This window comes from Astyanax mexicanus, chromosome 17, assembly GCF_023375975.1.
Source record: "Astyanax mexicanus isolate ESR-SI-001 chromosome 17, AstMex3_surface, whole genome shotgun sequence".
Classification (NCBI taxonomy): domain Eukaryota; kingdom Metazoa; phylum Chordata; class Actinopteri; order Characiformes; family Acestrorhamphidae; genus Astyanax; species Astyanax mexicanus.
The window spans coordinates 31,633,138-31,656,919 of NC_064424.1; the positions used below are offsets into that span (position 1 = coordinate 31,633,138).

Below are 23,782 nucleotides of genomic sequence, written 5' to 3' on the forward strand. Positions count from 1 at the left end.
TACCGTATTTTACTGACTATAAGGCACACCTTATTATGAGGCGCACTATCGATGAACATCTATTTTCTGGTCTATTTTTATACATAAGGCGCATTTTAAGTGACGATAGTAAGAAACAAGGGTGTAGCCATGTTTTCCTTGATGTTTTCGGGTAGCAATGCTTAGCAATAGTAAATGCAGACTACATTCCAATATACTCACCTCTGAATGGCAAAAGAGCTAGCGCTGTGGTTAGCAGCTAATGCTAATACTGCTTCAGCCTTGGTGCTGGAGAAACTTTACTGAAACTCCTCTATAATGCTGTACTTCAGTGGAGTGGCTTTACTGCTCCTTACTGCTCCTTTACTGACTGGCAATTCATACACAAGGTGAACCGAATTATTAGATGCACTGATGATTTTTGGGGAAATTAAAGAATGTTAAGTTCGCCTTATAGTTTTTATTCATTTTATTATGGTAGTTTTTACATTTGAGTTGGTCAGAAATCTGAGTGTAATTCCTCTTTAATTTTTTTCCATGTTTAAATAAGAGAGAGAGAGAGAGAGAGAGAGAAAGAGAGGGAGAGAGGTTGTGCTCTGGTCTTCAGCATCTTCAGTGAAGTTGTTTTGTAACAGTGGTGGTGATCTGGGACATTCCTGTCCTGTTTGGCTCTGCAGCCGGTCTTCACACCCACTTCCGGAGCAGGAGATATGCGGATTAATGAAGGATTTAGTGTGCTGGTGAGAGAGAGAGAGAGAGAGAGAAAGAGAGGAGTGTGAGATGAACAGAGAGAGAGACAGAAAGAAAGAAGGAGAGAGAGAGAGAGCTGGGCTGTTTATTTAGTTGCGTTGTGTTGTAAGATGAACCAGAACCAGAGGGCTGATTCCACATTACAGAAATTGTATTTTGCCTTTTGACCTTTATAATGTAACAGTATATTTGATTTGTAGGTGTGTTTTTTTTGCACCTTGCAAACTTTTCTGCAACTAAAAGCTCCAACATGACCCATCTTTTTACACTAATTTCCTTTGAAACTTGAAAGAGGCCAAAGACACAGCAGTGCTGCTGGAGTTTTTAAACACCTCCGTTCAGTGCTCGACTGAGAATAGTCCACCAACAGCATCCTGTGGGCATTGTCCTTTGACCAGAACTCACTACTACAAGTTGGAGCAGCTCGGTAGCAGTGTCTAATAGAGTTGAAAGTGGAGTGAATGCAGCGAAACAGACCCAAACCATTATACTACCACCACCATGTTTCACAGATTGCATTAGAATTTCATTCTTCAATCAAATCAAATCAATCAAATCAAAATTTATTTGTATAGCGCTTTTTACAACAGGTGTTGGCACAAAGCAGCTTTACAGAAACATGATTACAGGACAAAGAATCAGGCAAAACATTACACATAGAAAATACAGAATACAGAATCCCCAGTGAGCGCGGAGGCAAGGAAAAACTCCCTCAGAGCTGCAGGAGGAGGAAGAAACCTTGGGAGGACCAAGACTCACATTAAAGGGGGGACCATCCTACCACTGGTCAAACGGCTTTTAAATAGAAATTTAAAAAGTCTTTTATACATCTATATAGGTTTTATGTACTCAGGAGTGTAATAGCGCCACTAATGGCTTGGATGTAATCTGTAGTGGAGAGTAAGATGGTCGATGAGCAGCTGATCTGTGGTGGTGGTGGAGAAGAGCTGACTTCAGAAACTTCCATCAGTCTGGCCGGACAGGAGACGCGAGAGCCTGAGGGTCCAACATCGGTATCGGGTCAGACAGGTGGGCAGTCAGTAACTCGGAGGAAGGCAGAGAGATGGAATTAGTTTTGACTGGATTTATGCAAAACTGAGAATATTAAAACATTATCAGAGTGTGGCAAATGACTCCGGCAGAACTGAATAAAACAGCCTAACTAAAGGCAGAGAGCCAGAAGGTAACATAGACATGGAGGCACCCTGAAACACCAGCATCCACCCACTACACCGTCCACAAACCTGAGTGACCGTGTGCAGTGGGAGAACAACAGCACCAGCATCTCAGTTTACCACAATTTCCTCTGTCCATGAACCCCTGAATCTGCAGCCTTATCTAAAGGGAAAAACATTAATTACCAAAAGCTAAACTAAACAAGTAAGTTTTCAGTCTAGACTTAAAGATTGAGACTGTGTCTGAGTCCCGAACATATTCGGGGAGATTATTCCAGAGTTGAGGCGCTTTATAAGAGAAAGCTCTTCCTCCTGCAGAGCTCCTCTGAATTTTAGGCACTACTAATAAACCAGCACCCTGAGATCTGAGTAATCGCGGTGGTTCATAACAGGAGATGAGGTCTTGTAAATACTCAGGAGCGAGTCCGTGTAGGGCTTTATACGTTAACAGGAGAATTTTATAGTCTATGCGGAATTTGACTGGAAGCCAGTGCAGTGCTGATAGTACTGGACTAATATGGTCAAATTTTCTAGTTTTAGTAAGGACCCTGGCTGCAGCATTTTGAACTAGCTGAAGTTTATTTAAGTTACTGCCGGAACATCCAGACAGTAGCGCATTACAATAATCTAGCCTTGAGGTAATAAAGGCATGTACTAATTTTTCTGCGTCATGCAGTGATAGGGCATTTCTTAGCTTGGCGATGTTACGGAGGTGTAGAAAAGCTGTTCTAGTAACATTAGATATGTGTTTATCGAATGCTAGATCTGAATCTATGATAACTCCAAGGTTTTTAGCTGCTGAACCAGGGGTGGCTGAGAAGTCAGCCAGATTTAGCATTAAGTCTGATAATTTATTTCTAGCAGCTTTGGGGCCTAATAGGAGAACTTCTGTTTTATCACTATTTAATAGGAGGAAGTTGTGCGACATCCATGATTTTACATCTTCTACACAATCCTCGATTTTCTTTAATCTCACTCTGTCATCAGGTTTGGCTGATATGAAGAGCTGCGTGTCATCCGCATAACAATGAAAATTCACATTGTGTTTTCTAATAACTTTGCCCAGTGGGAGCATATATAATGTAAATAATAACGGTCCTAATATAGAGCCTTGTGGAATTCCATATCTTACCTTGGTATAACTGGAAGACATATCATTTATCCTCACAAACTGATAGCGATCGGTTAAGTACGATTTAAACCATGCTAAGGCAGTTCCGGTTACACCGACCATGTTCTCTAGTCTTTCTAAAAGGATAGTATGATCTATTGTATCAAAGGCTGCGCTCAGATCGAGAAGTACGAGTAAGGAAACACAGCCTTGGTCGGCGGCTATAAGTAGATCGTTTGTTATTCTAACTAAAGCTGTCTCAGTGCTATGATAAGGCCTAAATCCAGATTGAAATTTTTCATAGATCTGGTTTCTTTGCAGGTAAGAGCAAAGTTGTTGGGCTACAGCTTTTTCTAAAATCTTAGAAATAAAGGGTAAGTTTGAAATAGGTCTATAGTTAGACAGTACAGTAGGATCAAGATTTGGTTTCTTGATCAGAGGTTTAATTACAGCTGTTTTAAAGGCTTTGGGTACATGGCCCAGGGTGAGCGATGAGTTTACTATCATTAACAGAGGTTTAATTATATCTGGCAGTACCTGTTTTAATAATTTTGTGGGAACAGCATCAAGTGTGCAGGTTGTGCTGTTTGAAGAGGAGATAATTTTCTCTAGTTCTAGCTGTGGAAGTGGGTTAAAGACTTCCAACCTAACTTCAGTAACAGAGTTTTGTTCTAGATCAGCCAGACCAGATGATAGAGAGGATGTAATATTTATCTGTTTAATTTTATCCCGAATGTTTTCAATTTTACTATTGAAGAAGTCCATAAAATCGTTGCTGGTGTAAATGGCTGGAATCTGTGGTTCAGTACCTGCCTGGTTTTTAGTTAATTTGGAAATAACACTAAAGAGAACTCTAGGATTATTTTTATTTATCTCAATCTGTGAGGCCAGATATGCTGAGCGGGCTTTATTAAGTTCTTTTCTATATTTAACAAGACTGTCTTTCCACGCAGAGTGAAACACTTCCAGTTTAGTTGATCGATATTTACGCTCTAAATTTCGTACTAACTGCTTTAAGGTACGAGTTTGATCATTGTACCACGGTGCGAGCTTTTTCTGTCTCTCTATTTTGTGTTTAAGGGGTGCTACAACATCTAAGGTAGAGCGAAAGGTATTTTCTAAACCTTCGGTTAGTTTGTCTAGTTCTACTGGGTCTACAGGAGAGTACATTAGAGTTGATAAGTCTGGAAGCTTATCTGTAAATTGTTGGGCTGTAAAAGGCGTAATTGAACGTTTTACAGAGTAGCTAGGGGATGTACGTATATTATGACTAAGATGTAATTTAAATGAAATAAGGTAATGATCTGAAATTGCGGAGGTTTGAGAACGAATATTCGGGTTATCTATGCTCACACCCAGGGTCAAAACTAAATCCAGAGTATGATTACAGTAATGAGTAGGTCCTGTTATATTTTGAATAATACCAACTGAGTCTAAAATCGATGTGAATGCCTTTTTTAATGGATCATCCAATTTTTCGAAATGAATGTTGAAGTCTCCAACTATAATCACTTTATCATTACTTACTGCTAAGTCTGTGACAAAATCACTAAATTCTTTTAAAAATTCTAAATAGGGCCCTGGTGGTCTGTAGATGTTAATTAAAGAAAATGCATTCTTTTTTGTAACTGGATTAATTATACTGGTGTAAAGAAGCTCAAAAGAAGTAAAATTTTCGTAGTGTTTCTGATTGCTAACTAAGGTACTTTGGAAAAGTATGCAGACCCCACCTCCTCTACCGGACAATCTCGGATTGTGTATATAATTATAGCCTGCAGGGGTGGCTTCATTTAATGCTACATATTCATTTGGCCTAATCCAGGTTTCTGTCAGACACAGAACATCGAATTTCTGATCAGTTATCATTTCATTCACCAGAACTGCTTTTGAATTTAGAGATCTAATATTAAGTAAACCAATCTTTAGGCTTGAAATGTTAGTACTAACTAATGTTAGTACATTCTTCAGAAGAAATGCTTTTTATATTCTCTGTATTTCTGGTTGGTGGACTCTTCTCATTCCAGCAGAAGCAATGAGATGTTTAAAAACTCCAGCAGCACTGCTGTGACTGATCCACTCATATCACTAATTTGTGGTAGTCTATCCTGTGGGGTCCTGACCATTGAAGAACAGGATGAAAGGAGGATAATAATGTATGCAGAGAAACATAGATACAGGACTACAGTCTGTAATTATAGAACTACAAATACTCCAAAAAAATATATATAAAAGGGGGTAATAGGTGTAGAAACAGGAAGGTGGTTGTAATGTTAAGCTTGATTTGTGTATATCTGTATAGTGTGTGTAGATCTGGCAGTAAATCCAGCTAGTATTGTTATGTGTGTGTGTGTGTGTGTGTTTGTTTTCATATATAATTAAGCTCCTCCACTGGTGGGTTGGACAGAGCTGTGTTTCTGGGTGTGAGTGCTGTATGTTGCTCTCTCTCTCTACATCACGGGAATTCCACGCATTTTTAAAAATTCACTGCATAATTTAATAGTTGAGATAAACCACAGTTAACTTTTTTTTCTGCATCAAAAGCACTCTAAGATCTTATATTATCTCAGGGTGGTTGCTGTGGTGTTGCAAGTTGGTTGTTGCTGTATCCCGGGAGGTAGAATGCTATTGTCATTTTGCAACCACCCAGAAATCATTCAACTACATGAGCAACACTCTACCAACCAACTGAAACACCTTAGCTACCACCTGGTATACCGTAGCAACCCCTGCATTAGATAGCAGGATTTAGTTAAATACAGTATATTTGGAATGTTTGTTTTTTTTTTGGCTCTGCCTTTATGTGTGTGTGTGTTAAGGATGTTGCTTTGTTTCCCAGCTGCAGGTGCCAAATTGCTGCCTAATGACTCTCTCTCTCTCTCTCTCTCTCTCTCTCTCTCTCTCTCTTTTTCTCTCTCTCTCTCTCTCTCTCTCTCTCTCTCTCTTTTTTTCTCTCTCTCTCTCTCTCTTTAACAGGTAAAACAGAGAGAGCGTCATATGCTTACGGGCGAGACTCCAACCTGCACAGCTGCCATCAGGTACCATTCCTCTTTTTTTTGTCTACACTCTCCAACCCGGCTTTGATTCTTTATGTACTCTCACACTCAGGACCCCTGCTTTCACACACTAGTGAACCCACCAGGCTCAACCAAAAGACCCCAGACAATTCATACATGTTTTTTTTTTGTTGTTGTTGTAATTGATGTGAACCTGTGTGTTGTGATGACACAAATACACTAGTAACACCACAGCATCCACTAAGCATAATGACCACCTGGGATAACATAAACCTAGAAACTCCCTAGTAGCTACGTGGAAACACCTGGAGTATAACAGAGATGTTGTAGCAAGTCTATAGCACCCATCTAGCAACAGCCTAGTAGCACCATAGTAACCACCTAGAATACAATGGCAACTACCTTTCTATGCTGCTGTTGCAACTACATCAAGCAACACTATAACAACCACCTAATAACACTATCCCATCCATCTAGCAACCAAGAAACAGCTCCATAGCAACCACCTGGCAACATTATAGTAACTGTCTAGTGACAATTTTGCATCACCATTTCCTACACCTACAATATGATAACTTCCACCTAGGATACCATTTAGCATTCATCTAGCAAAACCCCAGCAACCACTAAACAACTCCAAATCATCCACCCAGCAACACTATATATAGTGTATAGTGTTGTGTAGTGTAACATACTGTATAACACCCATCAAGCAACTGCTTTCCAACACCACACCTTAAGTTAACATTTAATTTAACAAGTAACATTCTAGCAAAAGTGTAGCAACACCATAGCAACCACCTGGCAGCAATAAAGTAACCTTCTAGTGACTATTTTAGTATAGTCCATAGTCTACACCTGCAATATGACAGCTTCAACCTAGGATACCACCTAGCATTCACCCATCAAAACCCCAACAACCACTAAACAACTCCATATCAACCACCCAGCAACACTATCAATAGTGTTGTGTAGTGTAACATACCGTATAACACCCATCAAGCAACTGCTTTCCAACACCACACCCGGAATTCAAGAGCAGCATTCTAGAAATAGTGTAGCTACACCCTAGCAACCACCTTGCAATACAATAGCATTCATCCTGCAGTCACCTAGTAAAATACTGTAAGCCTGGATAAGTTAGATTTACTTAAACAATTTGAGATAATTAGTTGCCTCAAAGTAATGTTTCCTTAAACGTTAGTGAACGTTAGTAGACGTAATTCATATTGATACAAAATATAAAAAAAAAAAAAAAACATTTTTTATTGCTGTAAATAAACACGCAGGCTACAGTCTAATATACTTACCTCTGACTGGCGAAAGAGCTAGCACTTAGCAGGTAATGCTAATACTGCTACAGCAGTGCTAGCCGGGGTTAGAAGCAGGCTACAGGCCGATAATACTCACCTCTGAATGGCTGAATGTTTAGCATGGTTAGCGGGTAATGCTAATACTGCTCCAGCAGTGCTAGACAGGGTTAGAAGCAGGCTACAGGCCGATAATACTCACCTCTGAATGGCCGAATGTTTAGCACGGTTAGCGCGTAATGCTAATTCTGCTCCAGCAGTGCTTGCCGAGGTTAGCAGAAAACTAGAGGCTGATAATACTCACCTCTGAACAGCCAAATGGCTAGCAGGGGTTAGTGGTTAATGCTAATACTGCTAGCCGGGGTTAGAAGCAGGCTACAGGCCGATAATGCTTACCGCTGAATGGCCGAATGTTTAGCACGGTGCTAGTATTTTAAGTGTGCCTTATAGTGTGAAAAATACGGTATACCTATCATACCATTGCAACCAATAAGCAACACCATATGAACCAGTTACCTAGCAAACCCATAGCAATTACCTAGCAACACGATTACACCCTTCTAGTAGCTGCAATATGATAGCTTCCATTTAGGATACTATAGTATCCATCTAGCAACACCATAGCAACCATCTAGCAACACACCACAGTCAGGTACTTTTAATATAAAGATGCCTCTGAGTGTAATGAATGATGAAAATAACTATAAATATTAATTCTAATAGAAGTAAAAATAACAGTAATTCAGTTAATCATCACTGGACAAACTTCTCAGGCGAATACATCCGTCTCATTTCCCGCAGAGCTGTTTCAGATATAGAGATTGTGCATGTGGAAAATATTAGAAATAATAAATAAATAAAAAGGCGGCTGCGCTTTGTGCTCGCAGTGGGCAGTGCTGGTAACAGGTGGCTTCTTTAATGTGTTATGGTAATGGAAATATCTGAATGTACGCGGCTCGGAAATATATATCCGTCTCGTAGGTGTTTCTCACCCGCCATATGTGTTCATCTGAGGAAGCATATGGAACGCGCTGCGCGTTAAAGTGTCATATATAGCATACCAAACACAGCGCTGTGATCTGCACAGATACACACTGTTCTTATATACCACTGAATCACGCCTTTGTTTCTCTTTCACTTACAGTACTACCCCACCGAGCACACCACAACACACACACACACACACACACACTGATCACATACTGTACATGTTTACCTGTTCACATTTCATGTTAAATGCGAAAGTGATCTGACAACACTTTTATTTTAACATGAATTGAAATATATTCACACTTTATTGTATATTTCACTGCAGAACTGAATGCAGATCTTAAAATGACATAGTCTTAGTTGGTATGTTCTGTATTTAATATTTTCATAATAATATTGTTCATATTATTAATCATTTTTACATACACAATACAAACTGAAAACCAATAAAAAAAGAAAAGGAAAAACAAGAGACAGCCATACCGACATATTAGTGAAAATACTTCAGCCATATATAGACATAACCATGTAAGCCTTGTTATATTTCGAAACAGTTCTAGACATTTATTTAGTGATGTTTGTATTTTATGTGAGTTTATACCCAGTAATATGCATTGAAATACTTTTTTTTCTAAATTACTCTTAAAAGCATATAAAATTACTTTATTGTATATAGTATCAAAAACAATGTAGGTTATGCATTTGCCTTGAAACAAGCAAAAATATCAGTATTATTTTTCTATATAAATTTAATATAGTAGATCAAATTCCTTAATTATTTCCTAAAACAAGTATATATTTTTTATTAATTTCTTGAAACCAAAAAAAACTATTATTTCTTAAAACAAGTTAAATAGTTTTTATTATTATTATTAACAGGTACAAATTGTCACGGAAGCCAAACATGAAACAGACAAGTGCGGATACGATAAAAAATGGTTTATTATATAATAATATAATATAATTATATAATCTATTATAATAATAATATAAATAATATAAATATATTATAAGCAGGGGCTATTTATACAACAAAGTCTAAAAGCAATCTAAAAACACGGCGAACTGGAACGCCCATGTGTCACATGATCGGGCCTGTCCAGAGGATTGAGTGCGGTGCATCTTGGGAAGTTGAGTCTTTAGAGTCTGTGAAGGACTGACAGCAATACTAAATTTATTTCCTTAAACAAGTATAATTGTCCCCTTGATTTCTTAAAACAAATAAAAATAACCATTGGTACTATTTCTTGTTTTTTTCTGCATTATTTCTCAAAACAGTTCTATAAAAACATGTCCTGGTTTATTTCCTGAAACAAGTAAAAACAAAAATATGTTTTTTTTTTCCCCTTTTTGTTTTGGAGCTGAGGATTTTTGCTTTATTTATAAAAATAATTAATATATCATCGTTATTTCTTGAAACAGAATACAACAAACTAGTTTGTATGCATATAAACTGCAAAAAAAATGTTACTGTGCATAACTGTGTCATAATCTGAAATATGATGTCTTTTAAATGTACTTCAAGTTTTCTGTTGTCAAGATCTTTATTTTTTGCTATCTCTGTATTGTTACTGTTAGAACTCTCCTGGAGAACTGTTTTAAAGAGAGTTTTGGTCACTAAGTTGGGAAAACGTGTCATTGCTTTCCGTAGGGGAGCTTTTGAACTAAACGAGGGGGTCAATGGGGGTCTTGTCAGTTGTGAAAAATTAGCTGCCTTTGAAATTAATCTTTTTTGTTTTGACAGCTGACAAGACAGAGCCGTCAGGAAGAGCGTCTAGCTGCGACTGCGCTCGCTTTATGATTGACACTGAAGTGGCACACGGGGAAAAGGGGCAGTTCATATGGGCTCAGGATCCACAGGGGAGTTTGGGAATTTGGAGCGGAGCTTAACCGAGCTTAACCGGTATCTACCTGAACCTCTGCCCCGCGGAGAGGACCCTCTTCCCACCTTCTCTTATCCACATTTTATTGGGTATTTAGATCTGGCTGCGTTCTTCAGATCATGAGGAGGGGAACGAAAGTCGCGGCGTCCGTCTTGTGAAATGAATGTAAATTCTCAGATTGTGAAAGTTGTGTCTTTATTGCTGTGAGCAGACCCGAGTTTGTTGTCTAAGCAGCAGCGCGGCGGGGAGTGCATTCCGCGGAAGATGCATTATTTTCCGGCGTTATGATGAATAATGAAATCGTCCCGCCGCACCTGGCGGAGCCTCGGATTTGGCCTTTTCTGCCGATTTGGGATCTTGCCAAATCTCTCGTGTGTCCAGGCATGATGACTCGCCCCGTTGGAGATGGCGGCGCTGGGCTGAGTGTGTGTGTGTGTGTGTGTGTGTGTGTGTGTGTGCTATCCGTGTTCGAGAGAGAGATGCTTGAAGCTTGGCCACTTTATCAGAAACTCCCCACCCCCATCCCCGACCTTGTAGTGCCGGCGGTGTGCAGTTGAGGAGTGTAGCTCATCTGTTGGAGCACAGTTTGTTAGACATCTTCTAGATCTTTAACAGCGGTGAGTTTCTGACCACAGGGACTCTCTAGTCCAGATAGTTTTGGGTGGTGGACACACTCTCAATCTAGCTGTGACACTAATGTACCTCACACACTCATATCACCACTCCACTGCTCATCTCCACTTACTGCTGAGAATGGACCACCAGCCTGGTCATATCTCAACATCAGTGGTCCTGTGGTCAGGAACCGAACAGTGATGAACTGAGCAGATAGTTTATAACTCTACAGTTATATGGTGGAGGTTTCTAATAAAGGGGCCAGAGAGTGGAAGCACAAGGTAGTCTTAGGTGTTTCCAATAATCTGGCCAGTGAATGAAAGCACAAGGTAGTCAGTCTCTTCAATAAAGTGGCTAGTGTATGAAAGCACAAGGTAATAGTGGGTGTTTCCAATAAAGTGGCCAGTGAGTGGAAGCTCAAATTAGAATGGGGTTCCAATAAAACTGTCCAGTACCATATTTGGATTATAAGGCACACTATCAATGAACGTTTATTTTCTAGTCCATTTTTATACATAAACATACTGGATTATAAGTTGCATTAAGTGACACTAGTAAGGAACAGGGGTGTCACCATGTTTTCCTTCTAATTTTGCAGGTCCCACTGCTGGGTGTGGGTAGAGTAGGTAAAGTAAGCTAAGTAAAGCTGAACTAAGCAAACAAAACTGTAATTCTTAATAAGAAAGACTTTCTTTTTAACTCAAATGAGTGCTGGATGTAAATCTACACAGATTTCTCTTCTAAAAACTGTTTATTTGGGTGAGTAAAGCGTCTCTGTTTATTTACAGTATGTTTAGGTTCCTAAATGTCTCCAGCACTAAGGCTGGAGCATTAGCCGCTAACCGCTAGCAATAGCCATGGTCAGCGGCCGATGTCCCTGACAGTGCTACATTGAGGAACCCTGAATGTTTTAGTAAGCCAGGGCGGTATTAGCTAGTGTTTCTTCCCATGTAGTTTGTTTTATTGCAGTAAACACGCAGGCTACAGTCCGATATACTTGCCTCATCAGCAAAAGAGCGAGCGCTTAGCAGCTAATGCTAATGGTAATGCTGCTCCAGCAGTGCTAGGCAGTGTTAGCAGCAGGCTACAGGCTGATATACTTGCCTTTGAATGGTGAAAGAGCTGGGTAATGCGAATACTGCTCCAGCCTTGGTGCTGGAGAAACTTGACTGACACTCCTGTATACCTCTGTACTTCAGCGCAGTGGCTTTACTGCTCCTTAATACCTGCCTGGTAGAATTTATACATAAGACCAGATTATAAAACGCACTGATGATTTTTGGAAAATGGATTTTCTACAATGTTTATCAGGGTAAAATCATTCTTTAGACGCTCAAAACAGTAAATAAGGTCTGATTTTACATTTAGCTGCAGAATTCAACAGGCCTACAAAACCACAGTCACTCCACTACTGAACTCTCCCCCTGCGTGTCTCTGTGGGCATGCGGTGGGTAAGGGTTCAGCCAGATCACAAAGCTGCATCCTTTGGTTCTAACTGATCTCCTGCCCTTGGCCTAAGCAGCCAGCAATGACTTGACCTCTGTGTGACCTTTAAGCTTTCCATCAGGCAGGGGGAGGGCTCGACACGAGAGGGGCTCAGAGCTCAGGGCACGGTTGGGTTATGGGTAACCTCGGGATTAGCCGCAGGGAGAGAGATCCTACACACACACACACTCATACGCACAAACACACACACACACATACCCCTGAGGCGTCAGAGCTGAACCTTGGTGTGTGTGGGGGTCTTGAGGGCAGCATGGAAGGCCAGTGAGAGTTAATCCACAAACAGGCCCCCCTGCCAAATACTGGAATTAAACGTCACTGAGCTTTGTGTGAGAGAGTGTGAGTGTGAGAGAAAGGGTGTGTGTGTGTGTGTGTGTGTGTGCCTGCCTGCTGTGGTCAAACCATCTCAGATCCCTCTTCACCATGTGTCCCTGAACTGCCACTGAGGCCACACTCCAGGTCTGAACACACACACACACACACACACAAGGGTGCCTAGACCTCTGAGGGTGTGAAGTCAATCAGGTACCAATGCTTAGATTAAAGGTGATGATTCAACTCGATTAATTCAAGTATGATTTAGTAGTATCCTCAGCTTTGAACAAATTAATGAATTTGACCTAATTCAGATATGATTCATTAGTATCCTCAGCTCAGAACAAATTAATGAATTTGATACGGTATAGATATGATTCAGTAGTGTCCTCAGCTTTGAACAAATGAGTGAATTTGATATGATTCAGATATGATTTAGTAGTATCCTCAGTTCTGAACAAATGAATGAATCAATTTGATCTGATTCAAATAGAATTCAGTAGTATCCTCAGCTTTGAACAAATGAACAAACAAATTTGATCTGATTGAAATATGACTCAGTAGTATCCTCAGCTTTGAACAAATGAATAATTTTGATCTGATTCAGATATGATTCAGTAGTATCCTCAGCTTTGAATAAATTAATGAATTTGATCCGATTCAGATATGATTCAGTAGTATCCTCAGCTTTGAACAAATTAATTAATGAATTGTATCTGATTCAAAAAGTCAGCTTTTGATCTGAGTTTGATCTTATTAAAATTTGATTTGAAATTAGTAGTATCCCCAACTTTAAACAAAATTATTTATTTAAATTTAGCTCAGAGCAAAACAAATTAAATAAGATTTATTACAATGTTCTCAGCTCTGAACAAATGAATGAATTTGAACTGATTCAGATATGACCCAGTACAGTGTTCTCAGATTGGAATAAATTAATACATTTTGTCTGGTTCTAAATGACTAAATATTGATTTAAACTTTGAACAAAGTTCATTCATTTAAAAAGATTCAGCTCGGAACACGTTATTGAATTTTAATTGATTCAGATATGTAGAGTGTCATCGCTTCCGAACAAATAAATACATTTGAATTCATTCAACACTACCCTGTCATCAACTTAGCAAATATAATCTTCTGATTTGTGTGTGTGATTCCTTTTTTTTAAAATGATAGAATTTAATTTAATTTTGAAATTATATTATGAACCAAATTAAATGATCCAAATCAGTAAAGGTTCAATACAGTGTTAAGAAGTATAATGAACACTTTGAAAGGTTATGTATTTTCACTCACAATTCAGTGATTAATTTCCTAAAAAAAAAAACATAATTTAATCATTTTTTTCTCTCCTTCTATTTTCTGTCTCACTCACATATGTGTATTTTTCTCTCATCACATGTGACTGGATTTGTTTTCCTCAAGAATCAGAATCAGATACAGTATATCCCTTTATTTCTCTTTTATGTCTATCACCCTTTCACCTTTCTCTCTCTCAGTCCCTCTCCCTCTCTTCCTCTTGGTCACTTTCTCACTCTTTCTTTTATATTTTCCTAAAGAATCAGAATCTAATGAAATATTTCACGTTTACCCCTTCTCCCCTTCTTTCTCTCTCTTTCTCATAACACAGAGAGAAGAGATCAGTGTGGATATCTCATTGCAGCCAAGTCTGACAATAGCTCAGGAATTAGAACACACACACACACACACTCTCTCTGTCTCTGAGGGAGGGTATCAGGTGGTGCAGGGCTGTAATATGCCGCTGGAGGAGCTGATCGGACTGATCTGAGGGTGATGATGAATTACTGCTCTGAATGTTCTGTAATTGTTCTTCTGGAGAATGTTCTCTTCATATACAGCCATGTGCAAAAGTGCTGTCCTGAGAAGGCTTTACACTAGAAGTTGGAGCGCTGCAATGAAGATGATTTGATTGTATACAGCCTGATGTGCTGATGTTGGATGAATAGTTGTGAGCATCTCCATCACCTCAGAGAACTCAGCTCAGTTCTTTCTTTGGCCAGCTCTACAGTATTCTGTGGAATTTCGAGGGCAGCACTGGAATGAAAACACGATTTGCAAGCGTGTGTGTGTGTCTGTGTGTGTGTGTGTGTCTGTGTTAAAGCCTTAGTGTTAAGCCTGTAGTGGAAACATCTCTGGAATGTGTGTGTGTGAGTGTGTGAGCGGGTTTTCCGAGTGGGCTTATAGGCCGAGATCAGATTCCTTGTCAGGGCTCCAGGCAGTGGGCAGCAAGACCCAAACTGACCAACCGGGAAACACTGATAACATCCTGCAATACACACACACACACACACACACACACACACACACACACACACACTCACAGACACATTGCACTAACCCAGCTGTTTGACAAGTGTCTTTTTTCAGCTGAGGGCTGAATGGAGCTTATTGGCTGTCCCATTCGACCAATCAGAAACAAGAATGAACCAGTATTCAATAGATTATATTCGCTATATCATTATGATGGAATGCAATTACTCGGGTATCATAAACTTTTACTATAAAAAAAAACTTTGTTAGAGATATTTTAGAGCTTCACAGCCAATCATCACATCTGTGAACTAAAGATGAACTGATCAATGTTTTTAAAAGCCAATCATCAATTGCTAATCATCCCTCAGGGCAGGGCTAGATGCCACATTAACCTTTCTAAGCTAACTTGGTAATGCATCATCATGCAGGTCTTCTACAATGTGTGAATTTTTACTTTAATCAACCACATTAAAAACACTCTAAAACTCTGGCTGAGCATCAAGTGAATCCCTAAAAGTACTTCAAATTTAGTATTAAAAACTCCATTAATCTGAAGGCTAATCTTTATGCTGCGTTCCATTAGAACTGGGAAGTCCAGATTTCCTAGTTCCAAGTTACTGGAACAGGAACGGTCCTACAGGCCTGATTTCCTATTCAGAAAGTCAGGAGAGCATCACTAACCTCAAGTTCAGATTCCAAGATGGCTGCCTCCACATCAACATTAGTAAAATCAATAGTATTATACTGTTTATTAACAATTATATCTCAGTAAGAGGCTCATTAAATCAATCATACACACAGTAGGCTTCAACGTATGTCTGTGGACTTGCTTACATGGGGTTTATATGTACAAATTACCTTGTAATGGGTTGATATTACCTAAATAAGGCTAGCAATTAGCTAGCTAACCCTAGCTGTTTAACTGGAATGCAACAAACAAACAAAAAAGCCATCATTCCCTGTGGTCTGTAATCTAAAACTGTTTGCTTTTACATGTGGTTAGAGGTGTTAACTCACTTTATAGGCTAAAGGATGCACTCTGGAGAGGGGTATTCAGTTAGTTTAGGGGTTTAACTCTATGAGGTGCATGAGTTTTATACATTCCACAAATATGTGAGATTGAGATCTAAACGAAGTGAAAGACAAGCCGGTAATCAGTGTCTGTGTATGCTCTGTATTGTTATCTAATGTTTAAACTAGGAGCTACATCTTCCTGTGACCACAGAGCCTCTCTAATGAGATTCACACGAATAAAATAAAATAAAATAAAAAGATCTGATCTGGCTCTCAGGATCAGCTATATTAGAGAAATATCCACAGAACCCGTATTTGCTGATAGCGGATTGAACTTTCCATCCATACAGTGAACAATTCTGGATTCTAGAGTTTCTCTAGAAAAGATTGCTGCACTCAGAATGATCTTAAATGATGGGCAGAGTCTGGTTTGTGGCGTTCCCGCCACCAGTTTCCCAACTCATGACCGGAGATCTCTTTCACAATTTGCAATTACCTTTCATTTTTGCGGCAGGGCTAATTGCAGCGGAGACCATGGAGTGTGTACCTGCCTTACGTTGCGCTTCCGTCGCGTCCCAAATAAACCCTTCAGATCCATTGCGAAGTCTTTGCTTTGGTTTGGTTGCCGTGACGTTCCTTTCGTTAAGCGGTCGGTTCGCCCACGTTTCAGACTCCGCTTCATATTTTACTTCAACTCAAGATGTTTACCGGGTTATTTTTGGCTGCGAAAAAGAGGCAATTCACACTCTCGCCGTTTTTTTTTTTCTTCCTCCCCTCCTTTTCCTTCTTTCCTGTCTTCCTTTCTTTCATTCTTACATCGGTGGTTTGATATGAGAGGCTTATCACTCCTCTCCTCCATTTGGCTGCTTGTCTTTTGGAGCCTTCGTCTCCCTGTTGCATGTTAACGTGTTAATTGCCCCTTGTTAAGAGCGCTGCTGTAAAAAGGCCCGTTTGGTGTGTGTGTGTGTGTGTGTGTGTGTGTGTGTAGACGTGCCTAAAGGCTTGAGTCCCTCTTTTCACCTGCCGCTCCTTCTCATCCAGCTCCTCTTCCTCTGCTAACGTTCCGCTAGGTGACAAGAGGCATAAAATCAGTGTGAGGGCTCTCATACGGTCTCTCTTAACACACACACACACACACACACACACACACTTCGTCTCTCACCCCCTGTAATCGACCGCATAGTTGTAGCTAACAGGCACACTAAGGCTGGTATTATTGCCCCTTTCACAAATCCACTTACTGACCACTTTATCAGAAACAACTACTACTATCTTGTGTTTTTTCACTTACTGGCCACTTTATTGGAAATACCTCTTTCTACCTTGCGATTCTACTCACTGGCCACTTTATCAGAAACAACTTCTGCTAACTTGTGCTTCCACTCTCTGGCCACTTTATCAGAAACACCTACTGATATGGTTGTGCAACCATTCACTGGCCACTTTATTGGAAACATCTACTACTATCTTGAGATTCCACTCACTAGCCACATTATTAGAAACACCTTCTGCTAATTGTGCTTCCACTCACTCACCACTTTATTGGAAACACCGACTACTATCTTTAATTCCACTCACTGGCCACTTTTTTAGAAACACCTCCTACAACCTTGTTATTCCATTCACTGGCCACTTTATTGGAAACATCTACTTACTACCTTGTGCTTCCACTCACTGGCCACTTTATTGGAAACATCTACTTACTACCTTGTGCTTCCACTCACTTGTCACTTTAATGGAAACCCCTGTTACTGTCTTGTGCGTCATCTTACTGGCCACTTTATAAGAAACACCTACTTACCACCTTGTGCTCCCATTCACTAACCACTTTATTGGAAACACCTACTACTACTTCTACTACTACCTTGTGCTCCCACTCACTGGCCACTTTATTGGAAACATCTACTACTATCTTAAAATTTAATTTACTTTATTGGAAACATGTACTTGACTGCCTTGGGATTCCATTCACTTTCCACTTTAGTGGAAACACATGTTACAGTATTGTGCTTCCACTCACTGGCCACTTTATTAGAAACATCTACTTACTACCTTGTAATTCTACTCACTGGCCACTTTATTAGAAACATCTACTTACTACCTTGTAATTCTACTCACTGGCCACTTTATTAGAAACATCTACTTACTACCTTGTAATTCTACTCACTGGCCACTTTATTAGAAATACCTACTATGTATACCTTGTGCTCCCATTCACTGGCCACTTTATTAGAAACACCTACTTATTAACTTGTGCTTCTACTCACTGGCCACTTTATTAGAAACACCTATTACAAATAACTTGTGCTCCTATTCACTGGCCAATTTATTAGAAACACCTACTTATTACCTTGTGCTTCTACTCACTGGCCACTTTATTAGAAACATCTACTACAAATACCTTGTGCTCCCATTCACTGGCCACTTTATTGGAAACATCTACTACAAAAACATTGGGCTTCCACTCACTGGTCATTCGCTATCTTATTTCTTTATTCACTGGCCACTTTATTGGAAACACATACGTACTATCTTAGGATTCCACTAACTGTCTGCTTTATTGGAAACACCTGCTACAACCTTGTGATTCCATGTACTGTATCAGGTATATCAGTGTCTCTGCTGGGTTAAGAATGGAGCCACTGGCTGAAACTGGCCCAAATAAAGTTCTAGAAGATGAGAAATTGAAGCTAGTTCTCAGGCTCAGGAATCGAATATATGAAAGAAGCAGATCTGAAAGAGGATTCTGGGATGTCTCATCTGATTTACGTCACAGACATTGGACAGCTCTGATCAATGCATACTTTGATATGTGTGAGGCTGTGAGGTGTTCAGGTGTGTGTGTGAGGCAGTTGGTATGCGCTTGAGGAACATGGTGAGCTGTGGTACGAGCTGCTGTGTATTATAAGGCTGATAGCAGGTGTGTGTGTGGTGTGTGTGTGTGTGGGTGTGTGGGTGCTGTTACATATGTGCTGCTGGCTGCTTTCTGTAGCGGTAGTGATTTGTTGACACATTAGCAGGTTGAGTTGATCTATTCCTGTATCAGCGTTTATAGTTGGATCTCCTAGAACTCTCCAAGAGATTAAGGAGGAACCAATGAGAGTCAAATGGACACCATGGTTAAGGACATTAGAGGGTTTTTAAACCTGATTCAAATCAGTTATCAATTTTGTTAACCTCAGTTTGGTTTGGTTTCACACTGGGAGCAAGTGCAACAAAATGCATCACAGCAACCCATGTGAGAATTTTCTCTCTGTGTATTGTATAGCTGTTTGGGAGGGAGCAAGTATGTAAATACAGGACGAAGGTCCTGTGTTCTGGACTAGTGCATATGTCAGTGCAATTTAGCATGGAGCAAGAGCAGAGATAGCATAATAGCTGTATCAGAGTACTAAATCAGTTTAAACTGCACCTGAACAGCCTTTTAGCTCAAATATGAGGAGCATATTTGATAGTTAAGTTGGATTGAGGCAGAAACACCTTCTCATCACAAATGAAACGCTCTGGACTTTATTTGTGATTGGACCAAGACCACCACGTTTTGTGAGTCTCTGTGTAGTTGGTAGTTGATTACTGTTTTTATACCTGCCAAAATGAACTGAATCAAATGAACCAGAGTCTGTTTTAATTGGACTAAATAGATTCTGTTTTTGACTTTTCATTCCTCTCAGTGATTTTTCTTCATGCTTTAGAGAGGTTCTAATTTTAAATCATAATTTTTCTCAGTTGTTCTTCCTCATTCTTTAGAGAGGTTCTGTTTATATATATATATATATATAGTCAGCCACCGCCTCTTTTCAAAAAGCTGCTGTGGAGCATTTCTAAGTAGCATCACAGTGCATTTGGAGAAAGTGCAGCGACTCAGTTCTAATACATCAGCTCACAGACGCCTTGTGCTGATCAACATCACCCTTTGGAGTGATGTAAAGAGAGAGCCATCTACCCACCCAGAGAGAGCAAGGCCAATTGTGCTCTATCAGGGCTCCGGCAGCTGATGGCAAGCTGCATGAACAGGATTCAAACTGGCGATCTTCTGATCATAGTGGCAGCGCCTTAGTTCGCTGGACCACTTGGTGGTCGCTTCTGTTCACCACCACTGTGCAGCACTATCTATTGATGATATATGATGTGGCGTTTTGATGGTTCCGTGGAAACGTGGACTGGTTCGCTGAAAAGCACAACGGTTCTTATAAGCCCGCACAGAACTGTTTCAAGAACCAGAGTTCTTTTGGTTGAAAAGGGCTATCAGTTTTTCCTCATGCTTTTAGGCAGTTTCTGTTTTTTAATCTTGGTTTCTCTTTGGAACCTTGTGAGGAACCAAGACTCAAAATATTAACTGGAAGGTTGTTCTATAGTTTTCGGGCTTCATAATAGAAAGTTTTTCCTCCTGCACTGTTTTATAATGTGAGGGACTCACATTGCTCAACTGCCATACCATTGTTAATATGGATTCACCACATGCTTTTATTATTGTTATTATAGAAGACTCCTGTGACTGTAAGGGTTAAAGGGCTTGTGATCGTGTTTAGTGCTCAGACCTTCAACTCTGTCCTGTAACTTCGTCTTCCTCAAAACCATGAAATACTGGAGTGGATTTGTGACGATAGTCGTACAAAATCTCCAATCAGGTATTATTCTAAAACCAAGACAGACAAGCTTTGTGTAGCAGCTGCTCTCTCTCTGTCTCTCTCTTTCTTTCTCTCTCTCTCTCTCTCTCTCTCTCTCTCTCTCTCTCTCTCTCTCTCTCTCTGAACATGTGTGTAGTATGATGGCGTTGTGCGGCAGCTGTTTTCTCCTTTTTAGATCCACAGTGCAGCTTCCCCGAGAGACCGCCTGTAATAATTTAGACACATCTGCCATCACAAATAGACAGATATATTTTATTTTATTATTAAACATCACTCGTGCTCCGATCACACTCGTTTCTGATGGCTCTGTGTCTATATATGTGTAAACAGACTTAGTACAAAAATATCTATTGTAGTGAAGCTTATTAGGTTTACAGTAAATACTATATCATTAATATCTAATTATAAAAAACATGTATCTCTAAACAAGCAACTTTACAAAAGAGAGATAAAACCTTAATAACTGTCAATGGAAGTCAATGTAAAAAGAGTTTATTTCAGGTCATTTGGGGAAAAAAATCTGTTGGATCATTTATTAAGAAATTTGTATACTGTTTAAACTTATTTTTTAAACCTTTATTTTAGTTTTTGTCAGATAAGCTTAATAAGTGTTTCCTGATATTATGCATGTGTACTGTTTTCCTGCATTAGACTGAATATGGATGTGCATTGTGAATGTGGATGTGTACAGACCATTCTAGCCAAACACCACTGTTCACGATCATTACCACCCTCTGCACTGCACTGTCCACTGCGGGTGATAATTCCTCCTTTGACATACACATGCTCGGTACACATGTGACACAGTGGATTGAGGAATGGTTAATGTTTGGCCATCTGGCAACCCACTTTCACGCCTCACTTAAACATGATAGTTTACAGTGCCTTGCTAAGAGCATGGTGGTCAGTGTTTAACCCCACTCACAAGATAGCACCTCACGACAGCTATAAAACTCACGCTGGAATTTAGTAAACTCTTTAGTAGGGGTGGGCAATATTATATCGTATACAATATATTGTGACACAGAAATATCATGATATTAAAAATCCATATCGTGATAATAGGGCTGTTCTATCTTAAAAGTAGTCTATTATTTACTGTGAAGCTTTAGGTGTTTTTATTGTATAATTGTTTTAGTTTGCAGTTTATATGCATGCACTAAATATTCTGCAATATTTTTTGCTGCATTATATTATTTTATGCTATATTATTTATTTTGCCACATTATGATTATACTGTTATACTATTATACTATATTCCTGAAATTAATGAATTATTTTAGTTTTCCTATATCGCCAAGTATATCGTTATCGCAAAAATCCCCTGAAATATCGTGATATTATTTTAGAGCCATATCGCCCACCCCTACTCTTTAGCGCCACCCATACCTACACAGTAAAGTTTGTAAAGTCAGACTGCGTGGTTAGGTGCTGCATTCGGACTAAATATAACATCTGAATTCAGTGATTAAAAGACGTGTCCCAACATTATGCTGTAATTTTATTTATTTTTTTTTATTGCCAAAATATAGAATATAATTCACAAATCCACTCATATCCAAACTGCCAAATACCTCATATATCCTGCGAAACGAAGCACTGCTACCTAAAATGGATATAGCATTATCAAAATCAAGCTTTTACGACAATTAGCTTCAAAACTGCATTTATATTACCTGATTTTTGCATATTGGACACACTGGGCATAATGATAAGCACTCTAAAATAGTTTAAATTGTAGGAAAATCTTCAGATTCTTCACATACACACACATATTTGCAGATACACACACACACACACGCACACACATTTAGCAGTCACTTATTTATTTTTCACTAAACAATTCAGTGCAGCATATATACAGATAGACCACAAATGTATTTGCATTTGATTAAACAGAATATGCTCACAAAAATGCGTAAACTGAATAAGAATTACAAAAGAAATGAAAAAAAAAAAAAAAAGAAAAAGGTGCTCATCTGTTTTTTTTATTTTTTTTATAGTGTTTAATTCCTGATTGAACTGGTAACAATTATTCACTGAGCTCTTTAGCCAGGTGGCATCATGTATTGACAAATTTGCTTATGTCGAGTCATTTTGAATAACGGTGTTTTGATATGGAAACATGTGACTTTATATCAGATTGTTGCGTGTTAGGCAGAGAATCGAGTTTAGTGTATTAAAAAAGTGCTGTTTTGAACTGTAAAATGTGTTCAGAGTGTTGGAGACTGAAGAAGAGGTTGTACTCTCTGTGTGTCAGTTTAAGTCATTTTACTATGCATTTCATTTTTGGGTGGGTTAGCAAATGGAAAAAACGTAAAAAACGTAATAAAAAAACGTAATGCACGGTGTCTGTACTCTCCTACGGTTTGTGTCCTTAAAAAACAATCATGGGAATTGAATCATGGGTTTGGAAAGGTTTGACTGACTGCAGCAGGTTCTTGAGGTCAGGTCCTGTGCTACAGCCGCTTCTCTGCGTTGTGTGTGTGTGTGTGTGTGTCGGAGAGGGTGTGTGAGGGCTGGTGTGGATCCAGAGCGGAGAGGCTGATAAAAGCAGGCGGCTCTGGCGGCATTAACCCTTTCCCCTTTAGATGTGTGCACATCAAACGCCGCGTTAGCGGTTAGCGCGCCGCAACAGCTGCTAGTGGATAAAGAGCAGGACGGATCTGTCAGGAAGCTCGAACTGGAATCTGTATTAGTGAGCCTGACACCTCCGCCCACTGCTGCATGCACACACACACACACACCTATCCCTGTTCACACGCTAGTGAATGCGCTGTTTGTGTTTCGGCCGTTCTTTTATGTGCGTTGGCCGGCTGGGTTTTATTTGTCATCAAGCTGTTTTTAGTGTTCGTGTGTGTGTGTGTGTGTGTTTTGTATGTGTAAGTGTGTGTGTGTGTTTGGGGGAGGGAGTATGTATGTAGCTGGTTTCTTTAAATCAGCATCACTGGCATTTTGGAATTTTTTACACACACACTCACACACACACACACACAAACACACACACACACACACACACTCACAGATGTGAGTGATGTAGAACAGCTGCAGAATGCCATTCAGTATTGAAGCAAGCCAACAGACACACACTCAAGCACACACACACACACACACACACTGTGAAACAATGTGATTATACACCGATATATATTCTAATATATACTGACATGCCAGAAGTCATGGGATAGCCATATCTATTGTACATTAATTATAAAGAATTA

At 39.5% G+C, this 23,782-nt stretch overlaps 1 protein-coding gene across 6 annotated transcripts in view; it reads left to right on the forward strand.

Annotated features, from left to right (window-relative positions):
• Positions 1 to 23,782, forward strand: part of LOC103029501 (transcription factor 4) — a 274,560-nt gene that overhangs the window by 141,365 nt on the left and 109,413 nt on the right. For all 6 annotated transcript variants that reach the window (XM_022676294.2, XM_022676295.2, XM_022676293.2 and 3 more), the window contains one exon: positions 5,989 to 6,050. In XM_022676294.2, coding sequence (XP_022532015.2) covers positions 5,989 to 6,050 — 62 coding nt within the window. The remainder of the gene's footprint in view (positions 1 to 5,988; positions 6,051 to 23,782) is intronic.